We start from the raw sequence: 24,141 nt of genomic DNA on the forward strand, positions 1-24,141 counted from the left end.
TATGGGAGATCTTTAAAAAGAACACATGCGTGTCAGCTCAAGCACAGCTCTGCTTCAGCCAAGCCACACAAAGCAAGAATTCTGCACCAACCACATATATATATATATATATATATGTATACACACACACATATAACTTCAACTTATATATATAAAATATATAACTTCATTATAGGAAGCTTATATATTTATTTACTTGTAGACCTGGTAGGGATCACCGCCTGTCACAATTACAGCCACAACACTTCACTCCTGACAAGACTTTACTGTGTCTCTGCTAGCCTCTGCTAACTCCTCCTCTGTCAGGAGGAGGGAAGGGAAGGGTAGAGATCATCTCCCAACAGCTCCCCAGGACTTCACTTTCCCAGAGCAAACATTTATCCCTCAGCCAGCCCTGAGTGAGCAAACACCCTGCCCATAATGAAACCTCCCCATTCTGTGCCTCCAGTGACTGCTGCAGAGTGTAGCCCTAAGATGGGCATTAAGCTGAGATTAGAGGAGAAATTTCCATGCCTCCCTCCGAGGAGCCGTTACAAAACAGCATTACACGGCGCTGGGAGAGACATCAACTTTAAAGTGCTTTTCAGATAGACCAGAGCACACTTTGAAAAGAACATTGTGATTACTGCTTCCTGGTGAATCACTGCATTCCTGTAATTCTGGTTATTTAAAAAAGCTTTTTCTTGCTCCTCCACGAGCTCCAGGCAGCTGCTTTTGCTGTCCTTTCTGAGAAAGTGAACTGGGGACAAATTCAGCCCGTGAAAACTCCCAGCCTGCCAGAAGGTGGGGATAGAAGACTGGATCGAGTAATTGCTCTCCCAACGCTGCCTCTAGCGCACAGCACCAAAGCAGCTTCTCCAAAGGTAAATTCAGAGGAGCTGCAGTGAAATCAATAATTAACTCACACAATTAAACACCTGTTGGTGAAGCATTTTCAGGAAACTGAAAATTACCATTCTCATTTTGGAGAAATTGACGAGGCCTTCCTCAGTGAAGTTGGGTGTTCCTTCCTCAATAAATGCCAGGTCAGTCAGGTACATCCCAAGGTAGGGAACAGCAGGTGGGTTACAGCTGTAAACCAACAAATCAGCTTATTTGCCCGCAGCTACATTTGCAAATGCATTTTTCTCTAACTTGCACAAACTCTTTATTACTTTGCCCAGTTCTAATCCATGGATTGTATTCCTTTCCAGGACAAACAGCTCCTCTGGCTCTGCTTGAGTTATGTTTGATCTGCCTGTGATAAATTGAATGCATTCTGCCCAATATCTAATATTAATGGCATCTTTAAAATAGACCATTAATTATTCTGGTTGTTCAGTTCTCAGCTCCTCTCAAGATCACTTGAGGTAGTTATGCCACTCAATTCTGAAAAGCCTGCTCCCAATTACAAAGTTCACAAAAATCCAGGTTTTTGCACGGCTGAAATCAGTTCTACATAAACTGTAGAACACTTGACATGGAATATGCTGGATACTAAAATCACAGAATGTCAAACAAAATCAAATCCGGCAAATCAATTAAAGAAAACAATATTCAAGGACTGCTGCACAAAAGCAGCAGGCTGTTTTGCAGCAGGCTGGGAGGTCACAGGAGAAGAAACATCCCTGTGCCTTTGTCCTGTCCCTGTGTTCCTCTCATAATGTTTTGACAGAATCATAATTTATTGTCATAGGAATGGGTCTGTGACCTGACACAGGCTTAGTCCCAAACCCTAAAATTCTTAACTAGAACAATCCAGTTTTTCATGAAAACTTCAGTTTATAAAGCTGGCTTTACACTTATTGAAAAAGTTTATCAGTGTAAGTGAAACCCCAACAGGGAATGTTCACACAGAAAAATAGTTTAATTTGTTTCAGTAATTCTCTGGAGCTACTATGTTGACCCATCAGGGGTATTAAATCACAGCATATGCAGCACAACCATATTGCCAAATAGAACCAACCTAGAATTTAAAAGGTTATTAGGCAAAAAAAAAAAAAATTAAAGCTTAATCACAGCCAATTAATCTTTACCATGAACTATCCACTGTTTATAACAAAACACAGTTGTATACTGTAGGGAGGCTTACTTTTTGAGCATTTCTCTCAGGTTTTTAAATCTTCCCTCAGATGACACCGTCTTCTGCAGCTTGTCCATGAGTGCTTTTGTCTGGGAAGAAAATGCATTTCAGATGTCATTGCTGGTGCATGTAAATGACTGGAATTAGATTCTATCAAAGGTGTAATTCACTTATCATCCCCACCCCATTTCCTAGAGTAGTACAACAGGCATTACTGAATGAAGAACTCAGCTTTACTGCAGTTCCTTTTGTCCTTCTGCAAATGGAGATTAGGCAGCAGTATGAGTGATGCACAGAACCTGTGTTTATGCTGATATTAGCCTGCAAGTGGAGGAAAACTCACAGATTTATTACATTGATGGTCTGGAATCCAGTTTGCTGTGCGCACAACAACATTACAGACCCTACATGTGGCTGAGGATCCTCAGCTGCATTTGGTGACAGCAAGGGGTGGTCACTGCCTCAGAGCTTGCACTGCGCTGATTTTGCCTCCAAGTTCCAGAGAAAAGCGGAGTAGGTAAATGAGAATTTATCCATGTCTTACACAAATCACTGTCAGTGGGCATCACCAGACCCCAGTTCTTTCTTAAGTGAAATAAATTTGATTTTCGGCCCATTTATGCTACTGACTTGAGACTTGAGTGTAGAGAATGATGAGAAATTCATCCTATTTGAAAGTGAATTTCCAATTAAGAGAGAGCTGTAGGCAGACAGAGTCACTTTCTTCTACTTGGCAGGCTGATGAAAAACCCAGGTTGCATTCCCAATAGGTACCAGAGGACTGTGCCACAACATCAGTCTGTGTGGGTTTGGTTTCTTATTTTTTAATTGAAAAGTTTAAAAATCAAACAAATTCTATCCATAAAAATTTTGGGAGGTAAACTCACTTATAAAAGTTTGTACTGAAAGAATTTTAAACAGATTTTAAAATAGAAGAACGTAGCACCAGCTGTGAAGCAGCTGAGAAAAACCTGACTGGAAAAGGTGCTACAGTCAGAATTTATTTTAATTGTATTTCTCTGAACCATTTAGAACACAGAACATAAAAAAGTGGATTATCTTCATCCTGACAGGCCTTTTTTAAAATGTGCATGTCTTGTTTTTGTGGCTGGCAGTTTTTGCTGACATTGTCAGCAGCCAGTAAGGGTTTAAAGGAGGTGTTCATTGCACCTAAACCTGAGCTCCTAAATGAGAAAGAAGATTTTTTATTAACAGTCTCTTACTGGGTAGAAAAGCTCAGGAATTTGAGAGGTCCTGACCTTCCTACAGGCTTTTTGCACAGGCAGTTCCTATTTTAGGCACACGACCAGACTTTAACCATAGCTTGTAACCACCAGATGTGTCTATCAGAAAATAGCTAAATTTAGTTTACTTGAACATTTCAGCCATTCAGGCCAAATAGTCTCTGGCATCTTTCAATTACCTTGAAAACATTTTGTTTCCACAGATTACAAAAGCTACATGCAAAATTCCTGGACAGGAAATGCCAGTCCCACTATTATCAACACCTTAATGAAGGGATAGGAGTACTGTTGGGCTAAAAGCAATTTATTACTCAGATAAACATCAGCCTCAAAGGCTGTGAGATTTTAGAGGAGTAAGAAGTCGGCCATAGCTCAAGGTAGTCACAAGTTCTTCATTACAATGCCACATAGAACATTCTAATGCAAAGGAAAGTTGTTACAAAGTTTCTTTTGTTTTTCTAACCTATCACCTTTACTTAATTCTGCTGCACTATGGATGCTTTTATCCAATAGGATAAAATTATATATAATTATATATATACTTATAATAATTATATATTATAATAAATATGTATTATAGACATATTATTTTATAAATTATATATTATATATTATATATTATAATATATAATTCATATATAACATATAACATATAACATATATATACAAAATAATATATATAATTATATATTATTTATATATTATTATCTATAGTGTATAATAATATATAATAATAAATATAGTATGTAATATGTGATTAATTATCCATAATTATAGATAATAATAAAGTTATACATTAAATTACACGTACACACAAATGTTTCTATTATAACATCTAAACTCAGCTTACTCTATATAATTACATTACTACACTATAAAACCCTTCACCCTCTTACCCAACACAGTTTCTCACTTAAAGCATATACTTACTTACAACTATAGAAACACAAGTTTATAATTTTTCTGCTTAATTTCTGTGTACTTTTATTTTTACATCAATCCAAGCTTCTTCCAAGGCTGCAACTCAAACCCTTCAGTATCTGTGGAAGTTTCTATATTTCCATTTCCTACATCCCAGGTGGTGGAAAAGCAGCAATATTCACAGGAGGGGCCCTGTCTCAGCCCCTGGGCACGGCAGGGGATGGGAACAGAACTGAGAAGCCTCAGAGAAAAATGAAAACAATAATTATCTGATTTGCTTCTCCTGTGTTTTGCTGCTTTGGAATTTGTTTGGAGATTGCTTATCCAACAGGTGGTTGTTTCATTGGTTTCATGTGAATTGTTTTTGACTTAATGACAAATCAGGGCCAAGCTGTGTCAGGACTCTGAAGAGTCACGAGTTTTCATTATTGTCTTTTTAGCCTTCTGTCTGCATCCTTTCTATATTCTTTAGTATTGTTTAGTATAGCATTCTTTAATATAATATGGTATCATAAAATAATAAATTTGCCTTCTAAGAACACGGACTCAGATTCATCCCTCCTTCCAACGACAGGCATCCCAGCAAATACAAGAGCCCGCCGCGGCCGTGTCCCTCTCACCTGTTTGGACACCTTTGCCCAGGTTTTCTTGAGCCTGTAGATGGCACTCCTGTTGAGGGCCGAGGTGATCTCCAGCACGCCGTTGTAGTTGTGCAGGCAGCGGCAGATGTCGGCCACCGCCACCCACTTCTCGATGGCACTGGCGCGCGAGGGCACATCCGCATAGCTCATGATCTGAGAGGCCACCAGGTTGCTCATCTGGCCATGGAGAGAGAGGCAGGGGCTCAGGGTGATGGAGCACAATCCCTTCTAACGTGTCAGGAATTAACGGGCAAGGCAGGAAAACCCCCAGGTAAGCGTGACAGAAATGATGGCTCTTGGAACACAAACGACTGAGGGAGCTGGGGGTGCTCAGCCTGGAGAAAAGGAGACTCAGGGGTGACCTTATCACTCTCTACAACCCCCTGAAAGGTGCCTGTGCTCAGCTGGGGCTGGGCTCTGTCTCCAGGCACTGACAGATCCAGAGGACATAATTTCAAGCTGCACCAAGGGAAATGTAGGTTGGTTATCAGGAAAAAGTTTTTACAGAAAGAGTGATAAAGTTCTGGAATCGCTTCCCCAGGGAGTGGTGGAGTCACCATCCCTGGGGGTGTTTAACAAAGCCTGGATGTGGCACTGGGTGCCAGGGTTGAGTTGGGGGATTGGGGCTGGGTTGGACTCGATGGTCTTGAAGGGCTCTCCCAACCCAGTGATTCTGTGATTCATAAACCCAGGGAAAGAACATTGGAAACAGAGCTCGGGGCAGGTGGAAGGGATGGGGACAGGAAAGAAGGGTTGGGGATGCAATGGGAAGGTCTCCAAGCTATCAGCTTGGAAGTCTCCCAGTAAAGTTCAAGGAAAATGATAAAGGAGAAAGACGCGTAGGGAGACAAAGGCATTAAACAGGATTGGTGTTAAATTTCTCTGGAGAAATTGAAGTTTCTTCAGTAGGCTGAAAGGCACTGTGCTACGGTTTAAAATGTTCTACTCTCTTAAATTGCCACTAAAATGCTGAGTACCAATTATTGAAAATGAGAATCTTCATCTGCTTTGATTTAAATTGCTAATTACAAAGAGGCTGCAGCATTCAGTCACCAATAGATAACACATCACATCACATCGCAACACAACCCACTATTTCTGTTCCAGAGGTCAGAGACAGTCCATGGGGTTCCTAGAAAGCAAGTCTGTATTTGAGAGTACTTACATCATTAAAATGTTGACTCGTTTTCATAATATACGGCGTTCTCTCATTTTTATCCATTTTCATCCAGCCCTGCCCAAGGAACTCTCTAGAAATTGATGGGAGAAAAAAGCAAACAAAATCTTCATAAACACAGTACAGAGTCTATCTGTAACAGCCTAAGCAGATTTCAAGGATACCTCAATTTGCTGGAAGCTAATGACACAGCTTTACACTAATTCCAACATCTCACTATACCATTTTAATGCTGTCTGAAATGGTAAATATTGTACAGAAGATTTATTTTTCTCTTATCCCCTCTCCCCTGTCACCTCATCCCAATTTCCAGCACTGTGACCCTATTTACACCAGGTCATCCTTGTATGTGCGCAAACCCTTTTGCCGGGGGCTGAGTTGGCAGGGTGGTGGCCACCCCAGCCTGGTGGCCACTGGCCCCACAAGGGACACTCTGTGCCAGGACTGTCCTCCCCTCTCTACCACAGACAGGGGGTGCAGATATGAAGAGATAACCCAGGCTGCAAGGCCCAAAGGGATCATCTCCAGCACCAAAAGGCCTCAGGCCCCAGCTAAGAACAAACATCTCAGTCTGGAGAGCAGATGTGGGAGGAGATAAAAGAAATATTCCTGACTGGTTTACAACTGTAAGACACACAAGTTACCACCGAGGCAGAAGCCTCCTACACCCTGAAAGTGTTTGAGACTTTTCCCTGGAGTTTGGACACAGATTCCATGAATGCCTCCCTGGGGATTGAGGGAAAGGATCTCCATGTGTGCCCCACCAACAACTGGATGGGAAGATCCACTGAAGCAATGCTAAGTTGTATTATTTCTTCACTAGCAGTAACATTAATAGGTCCTTTAACCTCATGCTGTATGTACATATCTACTAATAGATATGTATGTATCTATTAGTAGTTTTCTTTTTGTCCTTATTCCTCTGTGGTATTAGTTTATTTTAAGTCTTATGTCTGTTATTTTAGTGTCTATGTCTCAGGTTTAGATGGGTGTGTATTCTATTTCCATCTGTCAGAGCTGGGGCAGTTCTGCTCATTGGGCAGTGTTCTTTATCTCCCCCGCAACCAATCCTCCCTCCAGGAGATCTCTGCTGTCCATGGGCCATTAATTATTAATTACCTTCTGTCCATGGCCACTGAGTGTCCCTGCAGGGCTGATCCAATTCCAGCATCCCATGGGGAGATGCTGCGCCCAGGGGAGGAGCCAAGCATTCCTACCTGGATCCAATCTGAGCTTTGGGACACCCCAGCAGCCTTTGCCCCCTGCATTGCCAGAGGAGCAGCTTTCTGCTGCCCTGCATTGCCAGAGGGAGCCCAGGCCCATCTGCAGCAGCCCTGGAGCTGCAGAGGAAAACTCCCCCCTTGTGCAGGATCCCTGCTGCAGCAGCAGCACAGCTGGCACTGCAGGAGGGCTGAGCCCCCATGGGATGGGGCTGTGACACCCCTGACACACAGGGGGCAGGGAAGGGTCTGACCCTGGCAGTGCTTGTTTTGTGTATTTTTAATTTTCCTAGTACAGAACTGTTATTCCTCTTCCCATATCTTTGCCTGAGAACCTCTTAGTTTCAAAATCATAATAATTTGGAGAGAGGGGGTTTACACTCTCCATTTCATAGGAGGTTCCTGCATTCCTTAGCAGACACCTGGCTTTTCAAACCAAGACAGTCTATTAAATAAATAATTCATTCTCCAATAGACTGAATCAGCCATTATTAAAGGACTTGTGAACAAGAGTGGCTTTTGGGGAGCTGGCCACCTCCATAAAGCTGCTGGCTGCCGGGAGTTATCCAAAGCCCACCCCCGTGTGCAGGAAGCTCACTCGTAGGGGATGCTGCGGAACACGACGTGGTCCAGCAGGGTGATCTGCTCCGCCAGCTCCATGGCCGACAGCGTCTCGAAGCACTCGGGCTTGGGGCAGTCTGCCTGCAAAGCAAGGACAGCTCTGAGGGGTCTCTCCGTGGGCAACAGGGCATGAGCAGCTGCCTGGGAGCCCTCAGTGGGGCTGTCATTAACTTCGGGATCAGGAGAAATGAGGATTAACAACAATCGGAGACAACACAAACACCCGGCTGGAAATTCATAGAACAGGCACACACCAGCTCAGGAGTATGAATGTGGGCTAATAAACACTGCATATTCTCCACTTGTATTTTCATATATATTAATATCTTCCCCTTTTTTTAAACCCTGAGGTTTTATCCAAATACTAAAGTTTTGACATGTTCATTTTTGATAGGGGCTCCAAAATCTTACAATCTCTAAACTGAAATTGACATTCCTGGTATAAAAACAGTATATCTATCCAGAAGTACTTTACAAGTGGCAGTTGTGTTACATTTTATTGACTCAAACACACAACATTTCTCTAGGAGTATTTATGTTTAACTCTCAAGATGAACTTACCATCTGAATGATATCCTCTATTTTCAAATGGTTATCATCTTGATCATCCTGAGAAAGAGTCCTGAAAAATAAACAGAACATCCTATATAAATATAATTGCCCATGGTTATGACAAAACCTTATCATGGATCAGCAAAATGGTTTATTTAAAATAAATCCTAAGGCTGCAATTGAGGAGGTAAAGGAAAAAAAAAATCTGTAGCCTAAGAAGTCATGTCTTGCTTTAAGTAAAATGTGTAAAAATGTGTAAAACAACATCAGAGACATGTAAGATGAAATATTTCAACGGAGGTTTAAGATCTCTCAGCTAATGAATCCTGGAAATTGTCCTGTTCAGTGTCCCACGGTTAGCTCAGTGTGCGGAATGGACTGCACACTGCAGCTTGTACTTGTAGCAAGGACATGATTTCCTTTCAGTAATAAAAGTGTTAATGAACGTTTCCAATTCTGCTACAGGAAACCTGTGATTATTATGGTTATTTCAGAGTAATGGGTCAAAAATTACCTAGCCAAAAGTAAGTATTGATCAAACACCTACCCTGATGTAGCATATTGGCACATAATTACAGGATCTTACCCCTTCATGTGGGAAGTACAGACACAAAGAAACCTTGACAACACTGGATTTATCTAATATAGGGGTGAGAAGATTCAGGGAGAAGGAATAGGAGAGAAATGCAAAAGGCTGTCAGAAAGCAAACTTTTTTCTTTTTTCTTTTCCCCATAAGGGCTGGAAACACCTTGTGCCTGCAGGGCAAGGCGTGTTTACCTCTCCAGGAGAGCCCTAAGCTCCTTGCCCGGATAATAAGGAGTGCAGCCTCAGTTCCTGTAAATAGCCTGCCAATCTGTCCCGCAGAGCAGCTTATTTTGCGCTGCTCCCCGTGCCTGGGGGCCTGCAGGAAGGTGCCGTTCATCCTGTGACAACAGCCTCTGGCAATGAGAACCACACGGGCCCGCGCCTCTGCCCCAGGAATTCTCATCAGTCTTGTAAAATCTGAGTTACTTAAATGTAACTTCATGTTATGTTATGTTTATGTCGGATCAGGTTCTTGCCTTTGATACAGAAATTGTTGTATTTGCTTAATATGAAATAAAATATGAATTATGAAAAGACTGAAAACAGTTAACTTTAATCTTTGCCTCTTGGTACTCTCTACCATCACATCTCATGTTTTATGAAGGCTTTCAGTCTGTCATTCTAAACAGATGCTTTTTTCCTAGCACAGTGGTCTCATAAAAAAACCAAAACCAACTCTCCTTTCATCCATAAATATTGTACAATGAAAACTGCAGAGGACAACAGATCTGAAGACTGGATAATGGTAATTTTTTGACAGCATCAACAGCAGCTTCCACATCAGTCTGTGCTGTTGTCAGCCTTGGGACCCCCAGTTTCAGCAGAGGGCTGGGGACACTCACTGGGCTGCCCAGCCCTGCTTGGACAGCTCCTACTGCCCTCCTTGCAGAGCTCCTGGGAGCTGGGAAGAAGCAGATCCTTGTGGGAAGAGTCACAGGAGACAGCAAAGGCGCAGAGGGGCTCTGCTCAGCAGTGTCACGCTTGGGGAGGACTGAACAGAGTCACTCCTCCAGTATCTTCAGAAATGAAGAAAATATAAAAGAAATATCTTTCTAATTCTCAGAATCACCAGTTAAGACTATCTCTTTCTCTCTCTCACTATTCCTCATGCCTGACCAGGCCAAATATTAAAATAATTTTCAACTTTAAAGTATTAAGCATGTGTCTTGTCCTTTCTTTGTGGTACATAAAGCATATTAAAAATATTTAAAAGCTAGGGCAAGTTAGAGAGCCTGAAATGTGTTGTTTAGTGAGATCCTACAAGGCAGAAAAATTGTTCATCCATCACATTTTGACATCTGCATATCCCTCAATTTCATTTATGTTTAGTCTGAGGAAGAAGAAGGAGGAGGAGCTGTTTCTGGAAGCAACCTGTTTTTCTCCAGATAGGATTATCTATCAACATTGTTAACTGCTGTTCAGTCTGAACTTACACCTTCCTGCTTCATTATCAGTTGAATTTTATCTAGATTTCCAGAGTTAGTAAATCAGGCTGACAAAATCTCAAGCAAAATGTACATTGGGAGGTTTGCCTAGCTTTCAGAACAGATACTGAATTTAAAAAAGCATTTTTACCCTGAAGAGAAACCCTGTCAGTCCACACAGCAGAAATCCCATCAAGCAAGAAATACCAGCTGCTTTGTTTGATGACTCAAGGCATGAAGCAGCTCAGCATCTCCCATCAACATTTTCCTTGTCATTCATATTCCAAACAGTGCCTTTCCCAGAGCTGACCTGATGGATCTTTGGAACACAAACCAACCCTTCCTGCTCCTCTGATCTCTGCTAACAAGGGGATGGACTTTCCAAGGATGTGTAGGCATGCAAAGGCTGGGGCAGTTTGTAAAAACACATATTTTTACCCAATATCCTGCAGGGAGACATAGAAAATACCAGTGTTAAGCCCAGAAAGCATGAAGGTTTTGTCATGAATGTTTGAAATGGAATTTTTTACAAGAAATGCTTCTCCTAAGCCCATTCTGCATCTGTCAACCTTTCACACTCAAGAGTAGACTACAAAAACTGAGATGTGGGGAAGCCAGGGCCTACAGTGACAGCTGACAGGCAACCCAGAATTCTGATAGAATACATGTTTTATACAAAATGCCTGCAGCAAGCACCTCTGCAAACAACAAAATTTTACAGCACTCACTTAGCAAGGGGGTGAGTGACTATTTTTATGAAAGACACATCAACTGGATTTCTCCTTCTTCCCATTTTCAACCCATTCCAGCGAAACCTTTTGAACGAAAGTTTCACCAAATCTTCCAGTTACGACAGATCTGGTCTTGCTCATGAAAAGCATGCTGTCAGAAAGCTTCAAACAAATTGGTTTCTAAATTTCTGTAACAATAGTAAAAAAAGCCCTTCACTTCCAGGTAATTTGTATTTCCCCTCTAAGCAGAATTAGATGACAGGCCTCAGCTGAGAAGGATGACATCTCTCCAAGGAGCGGGGCATAGGCTGAGCAGCTTTTCTCCAAGCCAGACCCTGAACAGGAGCCAGGAGAGAAACACAAGCCCTGGGACCAGCTCTGCACATTCTGCAAGGGAAGAGACCAAGGAGATTCACAACAAGTCCCTGCCTGGGTTCTGGCATTGTCCATGCAGAAAGAGCCAGGATGCCTAAATTCAGAGAATTTTGGTGAAGAGGATTGTGGCATTCACATTTTCTGAAAAAATCCCTTCGCCCAGGATTTGTCCCCTGGGAAGCTGAGAGCCCTCAGAGAAAAGGAAAACAATTCTTATCTCGTTTGCTTCTCCTGTGTTGTGCTCATGTGGAATGTGTTTGGAGATTGTTTACCCACAGGTGATTGTTCCACTGGATTCTGCTGGGAGTTGTTTTCACTCTTTGGCCAGTCAGGGCCAAGCTGTGTCAGGACTGGAGAGAGTCACGAGTTTTCATTACTATCTTTTTAGCACTCAGTAAGTATCCTTTCTGTATTCTTTAGTATAATTTAGTATAGTATTCTTTAATATATTATAGTATCATAAAATAATAAATTAGCCTTCTGAGAACATGGAGTCAGATTCATGATTCCTGACTTTGTCTAGGGGGAACCCAAATACAATAGAGAATCTCCTCTGTGACAGGGAGAGACTGTGGCAGGAGTGCTGCATTCCCTGCCTGACCTTTGTTTTGTGGTTTGGGGCTTCAGGTAACCACAGGGTCCCACCACAGGGCTCCTTGGTAATGCAAACCCTTCATAATGGCCCTGAGGACCTATGGAAGGCTGAAGGGAAAATATTTTTTTCCACTGCAGGCCCTTTCTCCATGCTCAGAACAGTGACTGTAGCCCGACAAAGGATCCCCAGTGTGCTGCAGAAGAGGGAGAGATGCTGTGGGAGGGACCCTGCAGGACGTGGAGCCTCTCCAGGGTGGCTCAGGGGAGCCTTGGCCCAAAGCTGAGCAGTTCTGGGTCAGCAGGAGCTGGTTCTGCAGCAAACAGAGATCCCTGCAGACAACAAACAGCCAGAGCTCTCCAGTCTAGGGCAGAGCAGGTTCAGTCCTGACTTACTGAACCAGCCAGGGCACCATGGGGCACAGAACAGACCCCACATCATCACAGCCTCCTCCTGCAGCACAGCACCTCTGCTTTCAGAGGAAATGTACAAAAAGCTGTGTTCCTCTGGCCCTGGAAACCTATGAACCTCCTGGGCTCCTGCAGTTGTGCTGTCAGAGAGGACACAGGCAGGTCAGTGCCACCTCTCCTGACTCTGTTCGTTTCTGACCCTTCAGAAATCAGCTCCAGAATTGTACAAGGTCATCCACAACCTGCCAGGAAAGCTAAGCCCCCTGACAGAAGCTATTCCCCCTTTTCATATCCTGATTATTGCAAAGTCGAGTTGCCAAAGAGCAGCTGGCTTTGCCTCTGAGTGCACCACCAGGCTGAGGAGCAGAGGGACCCCTGGATGCCCCTGGACTGAGTGCTCAGTCTCCACAGGGACAGCAGGTCCCTGCTCCCACCAGGAATAAAGCTTATTTTTAAATTTTTTTAAAACTTTTTTTTTAAAGCTTATTTATAACTATTTCTATTTGAAGAATGTGCAATAAAAATTAAGGACTGTGGAAGAGCAAAGGAACGTGCACTCCTGTGTCAGTATCACAGATAAAGTTACACACAAACAGCTGCTGATTATTCCTTATATCCTATAAGGATTATTATATCCTTATAGCCTGCAAAATTATTCTTTATATCCTATAACTGATTACTCAATTATCTGTATAGCCTTGCTGAGAGCCTGTGTCTCCAGCAGCAATTACAGTGTTTTGTTAAACTCTGGAAATCACTCTTAATTACCAGACATTTCCCAGGGGAGATGTGAACACCTCCCCCTTCCAGTGAAAGGGTAAGAAATTGTATTTAAATTTAATTCACATAGAAGCAGGATTGAAATAATTCACATCAGGTTGTCCAGTACCCACATATGTTTAACAGCACTGCCAGCCTTGAAAATCAATAAAAGAGTTTTTAGACAAGGCTAAAAGAAAAAAAACTCTTTTTCCTTTTTTTTTTTTTTTTTTTTTGCTTTGAAAAAAAAAATAATTTAGAGAATGGTCAAAAATTCAGTCTGAATTTTTGAAAAATTTGTAAAAATGTAAATATCTGATGAACTGTATTCAGTGGTGTATCAGACACTGTGCTCAGGTACTCGGTAGTGAGTTCTAGGAGGGGAGAGAGGACAAACAATAACAACCACTTCCTAGAACAGCAGTAAAAGGATGCAGATGGGGACAATTCATTGTTTACACATAAATACACAGGTCCATTTTCTGACGAAACTTCAAGTGGAAATTGGCTCATTTGAAACTGGGTACAAGAAATTGCTGTATGGTAAAGGCCTATAAATCCATTACTCTCTCAGGAGCAGACCAGGCTTGTTTTAAAACATTTCCTTAAGAAGCTGAATGTTTTAGGGTAATTTTACCCACTGTGAGTAGAACCTTTGCTGTCACACACATTATCAAAGCCCACATCATCCTCATCCTTCTTGCTCTTTTGACTCGCCGTCTCTTCCAAAGAAACATAAACCAATGTTTTTACTTGGAATAACAGCACACACAGTATTAGTAAAAGGAGGATTATATTTGTTTATGTAACAAGGAACGTGGTTTTAATAAGAACTTATCTGTGTTTTTTATCTTCTGTTTGATATTTGTCCTCACAAGTGATTTTTTCAGACCTTTTTTTTCATATATCTGTTGGAAACCTGTCAAGTGATCTTAGAAAACTCAGGCATACTCTATGTATTGCACACTTATTGGTTTATCTGCAGAATACTTACATAAATGTTAATAAAGAGTACTGTAGATATATCTGTGGTTTTCATTATGTTTTATTTTAATCACTCCTTAGTCTACACATATTTCAACTAATTTATTTATTTAATTATTGCTCAGTCTTTAAATGTTTACAGCGCCACAGGATTGCAGAGCAATGGACTTGAAACCAGTGGCTGTAAAATATTCACACTTTGCAGACAGAGCTGTTTTTACTCATACTTGAGGGCTGAGCTCAAGGCTGCCAGCTGTTCTGCAGCAAAGCTTTCCCATACAGGTATTTTTATGAATGAAACTTAAAACAGGCTCTGCTTTATGGCTCATGAAACACGTAGCAATCCTCTAAAATTAAATACTCTGGAGGGAAACCTAGCCCTGTGAATTCTATGACACACAGTCTGTCTCCTTCTGTGCTACAGTTAACGTGTGAAATAATTAGAAATGCATTTACCTCAGTATGTTTGCAGTGGCTTTCCTTTCTTGTGGCAGAAGGTCAGGGTCTCTCAAAACTTCCTCCAGCAAATTTAACACATTCATTTTCAGCTCGTTGTTCAGCTCAAAATCCTGAAAATGAAAAAAAGTTTTACTACCTTTACTCTTAACAGCATTGAACAAACAACTGAAAAATTATATTTTAATGGGTTTGCCTTTTCTTTTTCAATTAGGTTTGAATTTTTTTGTTTGGTTTTGTTTTTATACTACATTTGAAAATATTTGGAGAAAGCTGTGGTACAGCAACAAACTGGCGACAAAAGTAGGATCACCCAAAGGCTGGGATTTTTCTCCTTTTTGACCTTTGCCTTCTGTGTGAGACAGGATGATCAGGGAACCTTCCTTTTCTGAATTATCACTTGCATCTGGCCAAGACCCACGACATCCTCTCTGTGTTTAATTGCAGTTCTGGCACCACTGCCCAGCAGGGCAGGACCCTTCCTCTCACTGCTGCCTTGAGTTTCTCTGTTCATCTGCCTCCCCTCTGGTGTTTCTTATCTCATACCCACCCTGCTGAAAAGTCTGCTTTTTGTGGAGTACTAAAACCAATAAATTCACTAAATAATCTGTCCATACACTGAAGGGCTTCAGCATTTTAATTACCTCCGGGGCAGACTGATGCCTGACCCAGGACTGAGATTCAGAGACATGCAGCAACCTGATCTCAACCTGATCAGATCTTATCTGATCTCTTATCTCATGTGATAAGATCACTTATCTGAATTTGGAGAAATCAGACAGTATTGGACAATCTACAGACACAGAATGTACAAGCTTTGAGGTGGGAAGTTACAGGCAGCTCTTGGGGTAGACTCCAAAAATTCTTGTATTCAGGTGTTTTATAGCATTTTGATAGGAAAACAAACCCCAACCCTTCAGCTGCCTGGTGCACCACAGATCCTCCCTGATAACCCACAGCTGCCTGCAAGCAGGACCACGTGTGTGCAGCGCTCCCTCTCGTTTCCATGGCAACAGGAGGCACAAAGTTACTGAAAATGGGGAAGATTTGGCACCTCGGCACAAAAGCGTGGTGTTTCAGTCCCAAAAAATGCCCACAGCCCCTGCTGTGGTGAGGGGCTCTGGAGATGTGTGCCTCTGGAAGCAGCAGAGCCAGCCCAGGTGAGCACAGCCCAGGTGAGCACCAGAGCACTCCCACAGCCACCAGGACAGGTGTGATGCTTTATCAAGGCTGATCTGGAACAGAGGCTGGACAGAGGCACAGAATAAAGCAGGGATTTATCCAAAGGATCTCCTCCATGGATGCACCTTGGGCAGCACAAGAGCCCAGCCAGGGCTGCACCCAAGATGAACCAAAATGGCCCCAAAATGCACAGCCGGGCACGGGCTCTGTCCCTGGGATCAGTTCTGCTCCATTTGCACCTTGCAGTTCATTGTCCCATTCCAGCTTTAGCCCCTGCAGTCCCACCCTGCTTGTTTTTCTCTCTCCAGCCCACGGGGTTTGTGCTCCTGGGCTGAGATTTGGGTCATTTGTCCTTGGTGCCCAGCTGGAGCAGGAATTGTTTTGTCTCCCACTCTGTGCACAGAGCTCACCATCCCCTCATGTGAACCCAGACCCACACACTAAAGCAGCACAGAATCTGAAAAATACAAAAGCTAAAAGCTGAGGTGGAGCCCCATTTGGAAATGAGAGGCAACAGTTCAGAGCAGGAGGGGAATGAGTGCTCATCACAGGACGTGCCACAGCCACGCTCACAGCATTTCTGAGAAAGGTTATTGCTCCAATGTCAGCGCTCAGAGGAATGGTGGATTTGTCTTTCCAGACAAGCTGTGGGTCTGCTGGTGGACAAAACCAGCACTGGGAGAGAAAAGAAACAATGGGAAGGATTCCACTGATGGATGAAATGAAAAACATATTTGCTTCTACAAATTAACTTTAGGTTTGCTGAGAAATTAAATTATACATTGAAAGATGACAGAAACAGTGGGGAAGAAAAACCCCTGAATTCCATAACAATTAAAAATTGAAAGGGAGGGTTGTACATTAGAGGGGAATCTTTGGGATCAGGTGCTCTGGGAAGTCTGAACCTCTCAAGTGCCTCAGAAATGGGGAAAGAGAGAAGGGAAATGTGGCTGGGAAATTGGGATAAAAAGGAGGCTGCATCCTCCAGAAATGTGAGAGCCCCTGGCGGAATGCCCCATGGCCTCTGCCTTGATTGGAATAAAGTCAAAGGACTCCTCTGTCTCCTTTTTGGGCATAAACCTCTGCTGTTTGTGGGTTGATTTTCCTAACAGCACTCAGACATCACCTGCTCTGGGCATTTCCCTCCTATTACAGCATGTCCTCCTCACTCCTCCAGAATCTCCTCACCTGGGCCTCAGCTATTTAACACTCTGGAACCGATTAATATCTGTGTTTTATTTTTTCTGGAGATGTTTACCCGTATTTGAGGGCGTTGGAGAACAGAAAGTTGGGGTATCAAACATTCAGCTCAAAGCCAAGAGAGAATTATGGCAGGGCACTGCACTCTGTTTTCTAAAGCACATTTTGTATAGCCACGCTCTGAAATGCCTCCCTTAGGAGCTGTTTTAGCTGTTTGCAAGGAAAGACAATGGAGCCTTTTCATATATTTGGGGTATGGAAATGGGATTAATTAGAGAAAACACGAGGAATGTAACTAAACTACATGACAGTACTGTGCACTCCGGTGGTTTTGAAAAGAACATAATTTGAAATATAAAACTATCAAAACTTAGTGCAAGGAGAAACCTTGAGTCTTCACAAGCCTAAGCAACCAGTGTAATTAATGAGTTTTTCCTGCACCTCAGTGGCAGACACTGTGTGAAAGAGGATGGTATCTCTTGCAGCCTGTGCTACAGAAATATCCCAAATGGGCAGAATGGTGCCCAGGAGGTGACACATCCCCCATCCTCATCCAGCCGTGCTGGGTGAAACCCTCGGGCAGATCACATCGTCCTGGCCAGGATCTCATCTCCAAGCACAGCTTTCAAACCACAACTGGTTCATTCTTTTCATTACGAGGTATCTTCTCTCAGGATGACTTGTTTTATTGAAAACACACCTATGACCAAAAAAGTCTAGAATTTAAAAAGTTTTTTCATTTGCAAATAAGATGGGAGAACCTCACCTATAATTACCAGATTCGGCCAAACTAAAGCATTTCCCGTTTTTGCATGGTTACATGCTAATTCTTCCAATAATGAGAATTAATAATTTGGTCATTAACATTACAACTTGTTTTACTGAGTAATTGCCATAAGATAGTTATGCTGGAATTGCTGGGGAAACTCAAATTTATGCTTTTCTTTTGTAAAGTAATGTAATCTGTTTCTCATAGTGTGATGGGGGAAAAAAAATCCTATGAATAAAGGTGGGAATCAGAAGAAAAATGAAGAACTAATCTCTTTTTCTGGTGAAGGCCGTTATCTAAATGGTACTAAGATTCCATTGTGATGAGCCATATATATTAAAAAAATAACAGGGAAAATATTGCACTTAAACATGTACATGCACTTAACTTCTGCGGAGAAAGGTTGAAAGTTTTGTATCATAAGAATGATACAAACACCAAAAGACTTAGCAACCGATTTTGAGTATAATTTAAAAATAACTAAATAACTCTAAATACATGCAGATTATCTCTAGCTGTATTTATGGGTGTCACACATGAATATTTATCTGTTTATACTGTAGGACACTGAGATCCACAGGCAGGTAGCTATTTATGGCCTTAGATACATGCGTATCGCAGCTCCCTACATAATTTTACACCACTTTTTCGACTTCTAGTTCTCATTTATGTATCAGAGAAGGAATACAGTGGGTCAGACAGGAATCCTTCAATTTCCCAGCAGCACATTTCAATCTGACAGTGGTTCAGTTCTCTATTAGAGGGTCACATACCTCTAATATATTTTAGAGTCTACAGTAGCCTAAAGATTTGTGGGAATTACTCAGATTTCAAACCATTGGCAGAAGAAAAGAGAGTGCAGCAGAGGCAGAAGAAAGCAAGGGGAAAAAAAAAACCTATGCTAGATGCATTTTAAAACTAAAACCAGTAGATTTACTGTAGGTGGTTTATACAGAGAATATATTTTCAAGATTTGACATGAGCTCAGTAAAACCCCAGAAGCTTTCCCTCTCCCCTTTCTTTAAGTGTTCCTCAGTGAGAGGAAACATTCTGCATCTAAACAATGTGGGGAACACTGAATAATCCAGACAGGTAAAATCGAGCTAAAACAGGAAACATGATTTATATTTGAGTAGGCCAGTGAGAAGAACTCCAAAAGAACAGGAGGGAGGGAAGAAAGAGGCAGGAGGGGAAAGAGGTCCACTGGATGATTTTTTGCAAGGAAATTGGAATATTTGTAAGTGGATGGGGATTGCCTTACAATTTTCCTGTAACTGTCCTCATGCCAAAAAGAAAGCAGGTAATTACTCCAATGGCAGCAGATGAGTGAGTCTAAATCTCGTGCACACCAGATCAAACACTATCAGAGCTCAGTGAAGTTACTCACTGCTGCAGTCCTCCACTACAGTATTTCATTTTGAAGCACAAAACCACACTTCACCTACCACACACAATTGTGTTGAGCAAAATCTGTGTAAATTCACATGCAACAAAACGTTGGCACAGGTGGAAGGCAGAGATAAATGGAATTATAACTGGCTTTCAGGAAAATTCATCCCTGAGCTTGAAATAAATCTGGCTTACTTCAAGAAACAAGCTGTTTCAAGGCAGCTTGGGGTCAATCTCCAATGTAGTCAAAATACAGTGTATCTTGCTAAGTGTGGCTAAAGTGTAGTTTGTTCATGTTTCTGCAATGAACTTAGCATAAACTCTCCAAATATCTTATTCATTACTTTATACCATTTAATATGAGGTAAGTGGGGCTCATATAGAGGATTTTCTACCTATTTTTTTATTCCAATGAAATGGAAAGAAATTGCATTGGCCAAATTCATGTGAGCTAACACAATTTTTAACTAACTGAAATAATCTATTCTGAGGCAGCCCTGTGTCTCCAGGAGCTGTGCCCATTCCCCAGGTGCTGTCAGAATCTCCCAGTGGCAATGCTCCTGCTGGAAGCTCACCACAGCTCCGTGGGGATGGCCAAGAGCACGAGCTGCAGTGGGGCTGGGCAGGCACCAGGCACACATCATGACCTGTATTCCCAAATATGAGCCACAGTTCTCTCCCCAGGCCTTGTGGTCACTCTGTGACTGTCGTGGGTTGTAAGATATGTGTGTGTTCTATTCCCATCTGTCAGAGCTGGGCAGTTCTCTTCTGCTCATTGGGCAGTGTTCTTTATCTCTGCCACAGCCAATCCTCCCTCCAGGAGATCTCTGCTGTCCATGGGCCATTAATTATTAATTACCTTCTGTCCATGGCCACTGAGTGTCCCTGCAGGGCTGATCCAATTCCAGCATCCCATGGGGAGATGCTGCGCCCAGGGGAGGAGCCAAGCATTCCTACCTGGATCCAATCTGAGCTTGGGGACACCCCAGCAGCCTTTGCCCCCTGCATTGCCAGAGGAGCAGCTTTCTGCTGCCCTGCCTTGCCAGAGGGAGCCCAGGCCCATCTGCAGCAGCCCTGGAGCTGCAGAGGAAAACTCCCCCCTTGTGCAGGATCCCTGCTCCAGCAGCAGCACAGCTGGCACTGCAGGAGGGCTGAGCCCCCATGGGATGGGGCTGTGCCACCCCCTGACACACAGGGGGCAGGGCAGGGTCTGACCCTGGCAGTGCTGGTTTTGTGTATTTTTAATTTTCCTAGTACAGAACTGTTATCTCTATTCCCATATCTTTGCCTGAGAGCCCCTTAATTTTCAAATTAATGTAATTCAGAGGGAGGGGGTTTGCATTTTCCATTTCAGGGGAGGCTCCTGCCTTCCTGAGCAGCCACCTGTCTGTTCACACCAAGGCAGTGACTGACGGACACTGCCAGGCAGCCAGGAGGCTGTGAGAGAGCTGCTCCAGCTGAGACCTGCAAGAGGGCCTTGGGAACAAGCCCTCAGCTGCCACTCAGAGCTGGGGGGACTGCAGGGGCCAGATGTGGACCCTTCCTCCTTGGACAAGACCCACTTCAGCCTGCTTGCCACAGGAGCAGAAGGAGCTTTGCTTTGCACCACGATAGATAAAAAGCAAGGAAGCATTGCTAAATAAAACCAGGCTGCAAGACCCCACTTGGAAAATTAAACTCATACTGAGACTTTCTGCCCCTGGCCCCCTTTTGCCTCCCTATTTTTCCACCTCTACAGGAGCCAGTGGGAGTTTTATCCTCGTGAGCCCTTTCTGTCCCCAGCAAAGCTCCTGCTCCCTGTGATCCTCTGCCTCATCACTCGTGTGTTCATTGTCTGCAACTGGAGAATCCTGCTCTGCTCCTCTCAGTCACATTTCAGAACCAAAATGTAAACACGAGCATTCTGCTGTTATTTAGGGCACAAAGAAAGATTTGCTGGTGTGCAGGTGTCTGAATGAAAAAAAAAAACCAGAAAAAAAGAGGAGGGGTATGGAATAAAAAGAACAGAAATGTAAACAAAACAATCTGGAATACCTAAAGCTACCTTTCATACTGTGCTGGTTTTGGATGATGAGCAGCACAGGTTTGGCTGCTCTTGCTCAGGGTGGTAAAAACAGTGAAGTATGTGTCACCTCACCTGGGGATGGCTTGTTCCCAAAATTTTATCTGTGCCTTGGCAGCTCCTCAGGACATTCATTAGCTCCTTGTGCCCTCCACAAAGGGCTGCAGATCTGGCACTACCATGTGTACATTTACTTGAATTATAAGTGAGGCTTCTATAGTGTATAACCCACATTTTAAGAGCAATTAATTCTTTTTAAAGAATTGTTTAGAATCGTTTCAAGACAACAAAACCACTTTATGAAAGCCTATCCTCACTGAATAGGCTGATTCACTAATTTTAATGATTCTGTTTTCTGCTCACAGACAATTCTACATTAAATGCTGTCCGTGCTCAGATAAATTAAAAAAAAATATAAACAGAGCAACACTGAACCATCCCCAAGTGTGGTTTTGACACAGCTGCAAGGCAGTGGAAGCACAGCCCCAGCACAGACCTTCCAAACCCCAGCCAAGGATTTTCTAGAGCAAAGAGAGCAAACACAAGGCCCTGAACCATTTGTTTGGCTAACTCCTGCATCCCTGGTTAATGCACTAAGCCTGACCCACGCTCCTACATGCAGCAGAGCAGCAGGCTGAGCCAGCCAAAGGGCTCCAGAGGGAGGCAGGGAGGGTAGGGAATAGTGAAGTGGGATGATGCATGCCAGATCCCTGGAGCAGATGGCTGTGTGTGAGTCCTGCACCAGTGCACAAGGCATCAGGACAGCAGTTTAGGGCCTGGTGAGTCAGGGAGCACAAAGACAGAGCTGCAGAATTGGTCAGGAGCTGCAGCACTAAAGGAGGTCTGCAGCACCATCTCACAGCTGACAGAGAAATAAGGACCCACTTCACACAGCCATTGACTCTGATTCTCTTTGCAGCCAGGGATGAGGAAATGGCATTTTGCCAAAAGGGAGGGTGTGTGGTTGGACACCTTTAGTCGTGGTGGGGGCTGCTGATGACCACAAAGATCTTGGGACACTGCAAGGAGAACAGTCTCTGCACAGAGAGAAGTTTCCCATTTGGGGCTGGGAGTTTTTGCAGCAAAACCAAATTCAAAGCCAGGTGGAGGGAAAATGATCAAAATTGCACATTTGGCTTTGCAAACACCCACTTATTTTTACTTATTTTCACTTACTTTCACTTATTCTGTAAGCTGGTTTTTTTTGTTGTTGTTGTTTTGGTTTGGGGGTTTTTTGGGGGGTTTTTTGTTGGTTTTTTTTTTCCTTTGGTTTTGTTTTGTTGTTGTTGTTTGGAGTTGTTTTAGAATAAAATCTGCCCTTTCTTTTGAGAATCAAACCTGCTCTTGGCTGCTCATGAAGATGAAGGCTAATTCAACCAAGGTTGCTGAGTATCCAGAGAACAATGCAAATACCTTAAAAGGTATAAAAGTTTTTGGCAGGTCTGTCGTTCTTAAAGAATTTCAATGCTTACATTGATTTGTCATTTTGGAAATTGAATCAGGGATCCCTCACCAGACACTGGTGGCTCAGGATCTGCAGTGTGTGCTGTCACTGTAAAATAAGCTTGGAGCTACTGCTCTCCCAGGACTCTACATCTTTACTGCCAACATTTCACATTGTTTGGCCAGACAGTAATTCTTCACTAGTCCTCATTAAAGTAGTCCTGTCCCATATTTTTTGGCAGCAACTAGTCAGTCTTTTCTGGTTTGCTCAGGCCTGTCCTTTCTCTCTCCCTAGTCTCACAACTAAACAGCACAAAAAATCTGATTACATGCTCTGCTGCTGTAGCATTTCTTACTTTCCATGCCAAAGCCCTTGCATTTTGGATTATTTGCTATATTGGAAGAACAATGGACAAGAAGAACTAAAGAATTAAAATCTCACACCTTTGCCATGGAAAAAATAAATGGCAGTGAGAGACCAGGGAGTGCAGGTAACAGCTTCCACTTTGAAAATGCACAATGAACTTATTATTTTTGTCCTCTTCATATTTTTAACGGTATTTTTACAATGCCAATTGTAAACATGATGCAAAAGCAACTGCAAAAGAATTCAGTGAAACTACTTGTAGTCATTGCCTAACATAGGCAAAAAGTTTCCACATTTTTATGATCACATAAATTTTAATTAGCATAGAGGATCCGCTCAAGTCACAGAAGACATTTAATATGAACTGGAACACAATAAGCACCTGGAGTAGCACAAAACTGTAATAAAAGCCTGCTGTCACTTCTGTTACAGCTCAATATTTACTTGATTCTGACTTTAATTTAACAGGGAGTCAAAACTTGGCGTACATAGGCTGCTCCCAGTAACTTGAAATGATTAATCACTCCCATGATACCAAGATAGATTTTAGTAATCTCTTCTGGGCTGTTCAGCTTTTCAAACAAACCAATTTTCCCACTTACACCTCTTACTGAGTTAATTCTCTAGCAAACTTAGCCTCTACGAAAATTAAACCCTTTATATGGGAAAAGGGAATTGATTTCACATAGGAGAGTTTGACATGGCTGCAGTTAGCTCTTGAGATTAAGTGTCCTTTATTAGCAGCCTGAATTGACAAAGCAGTCTGTAAGTGCCATGAAGCACCATCTGCACAAGATGTACAAAAATTCCTTCCTTCCTTCCTTCCTTCCGCCACTTCCTTCCGCCACTTCCTTCCACCACTTCCCTCTTTCTTTTCTCTCTTTCTCTCTTCTTCCCTTCCCTTCCCTTCCCTTCCCTTCCCTTCCCTTCCCTTCCCTTCCCTTCCCTTCCCTTCCCTTCCCTTCCCTTCCCTT

General features: G+C 42.7%; 1 protein-coding gene across 1 annotated transcript in view; it reads right to left on the minus strand.

Moving 5' to 3' along the window:
* The window catches only part of RASGRF2 (Ras protein specific guanine nucleotide releasing factor 2), a 152,377-nt gene that overhangs the window by 726 nt on the left and 127,510 nt on the right, over nt 1–24,141 (minus strand). The window contains 8 exon segments of the mRNA XM_031061921.1: nt 627–659; nt 918–1,071; nt 2,072–2,151; nt 4,848–5,045; nt 6,034–6,118; nt 7,864–7,967; nt 8,448–8,508; nt 14,756–14,868. Of these exon segments, the coding sequence (XP_030917781.1) occupies nt 627–659; nt 918–1,071; nt 2,072–2,151; nt 4,848–5,045; nt 6,034–6,118; nt 7,864–7,967; nt 8,448–8,508; nt 14,756–14,868 (828 nt within the window).

Source organism: Geospiza fortis, unplaced genomic scaffold, assembly GCF_000277835.1.
Source record: "Geospiza fortis unplaced genomic scaffold, GeoFor_1.0 scaffold43, whole genome shotgun sequence".
Lineage (NCBI taxonomy): Eukaryota > Metazoa > Chordata > Aves > Passeriformes > Thraupidae > Geospiza > Geospiza fortis.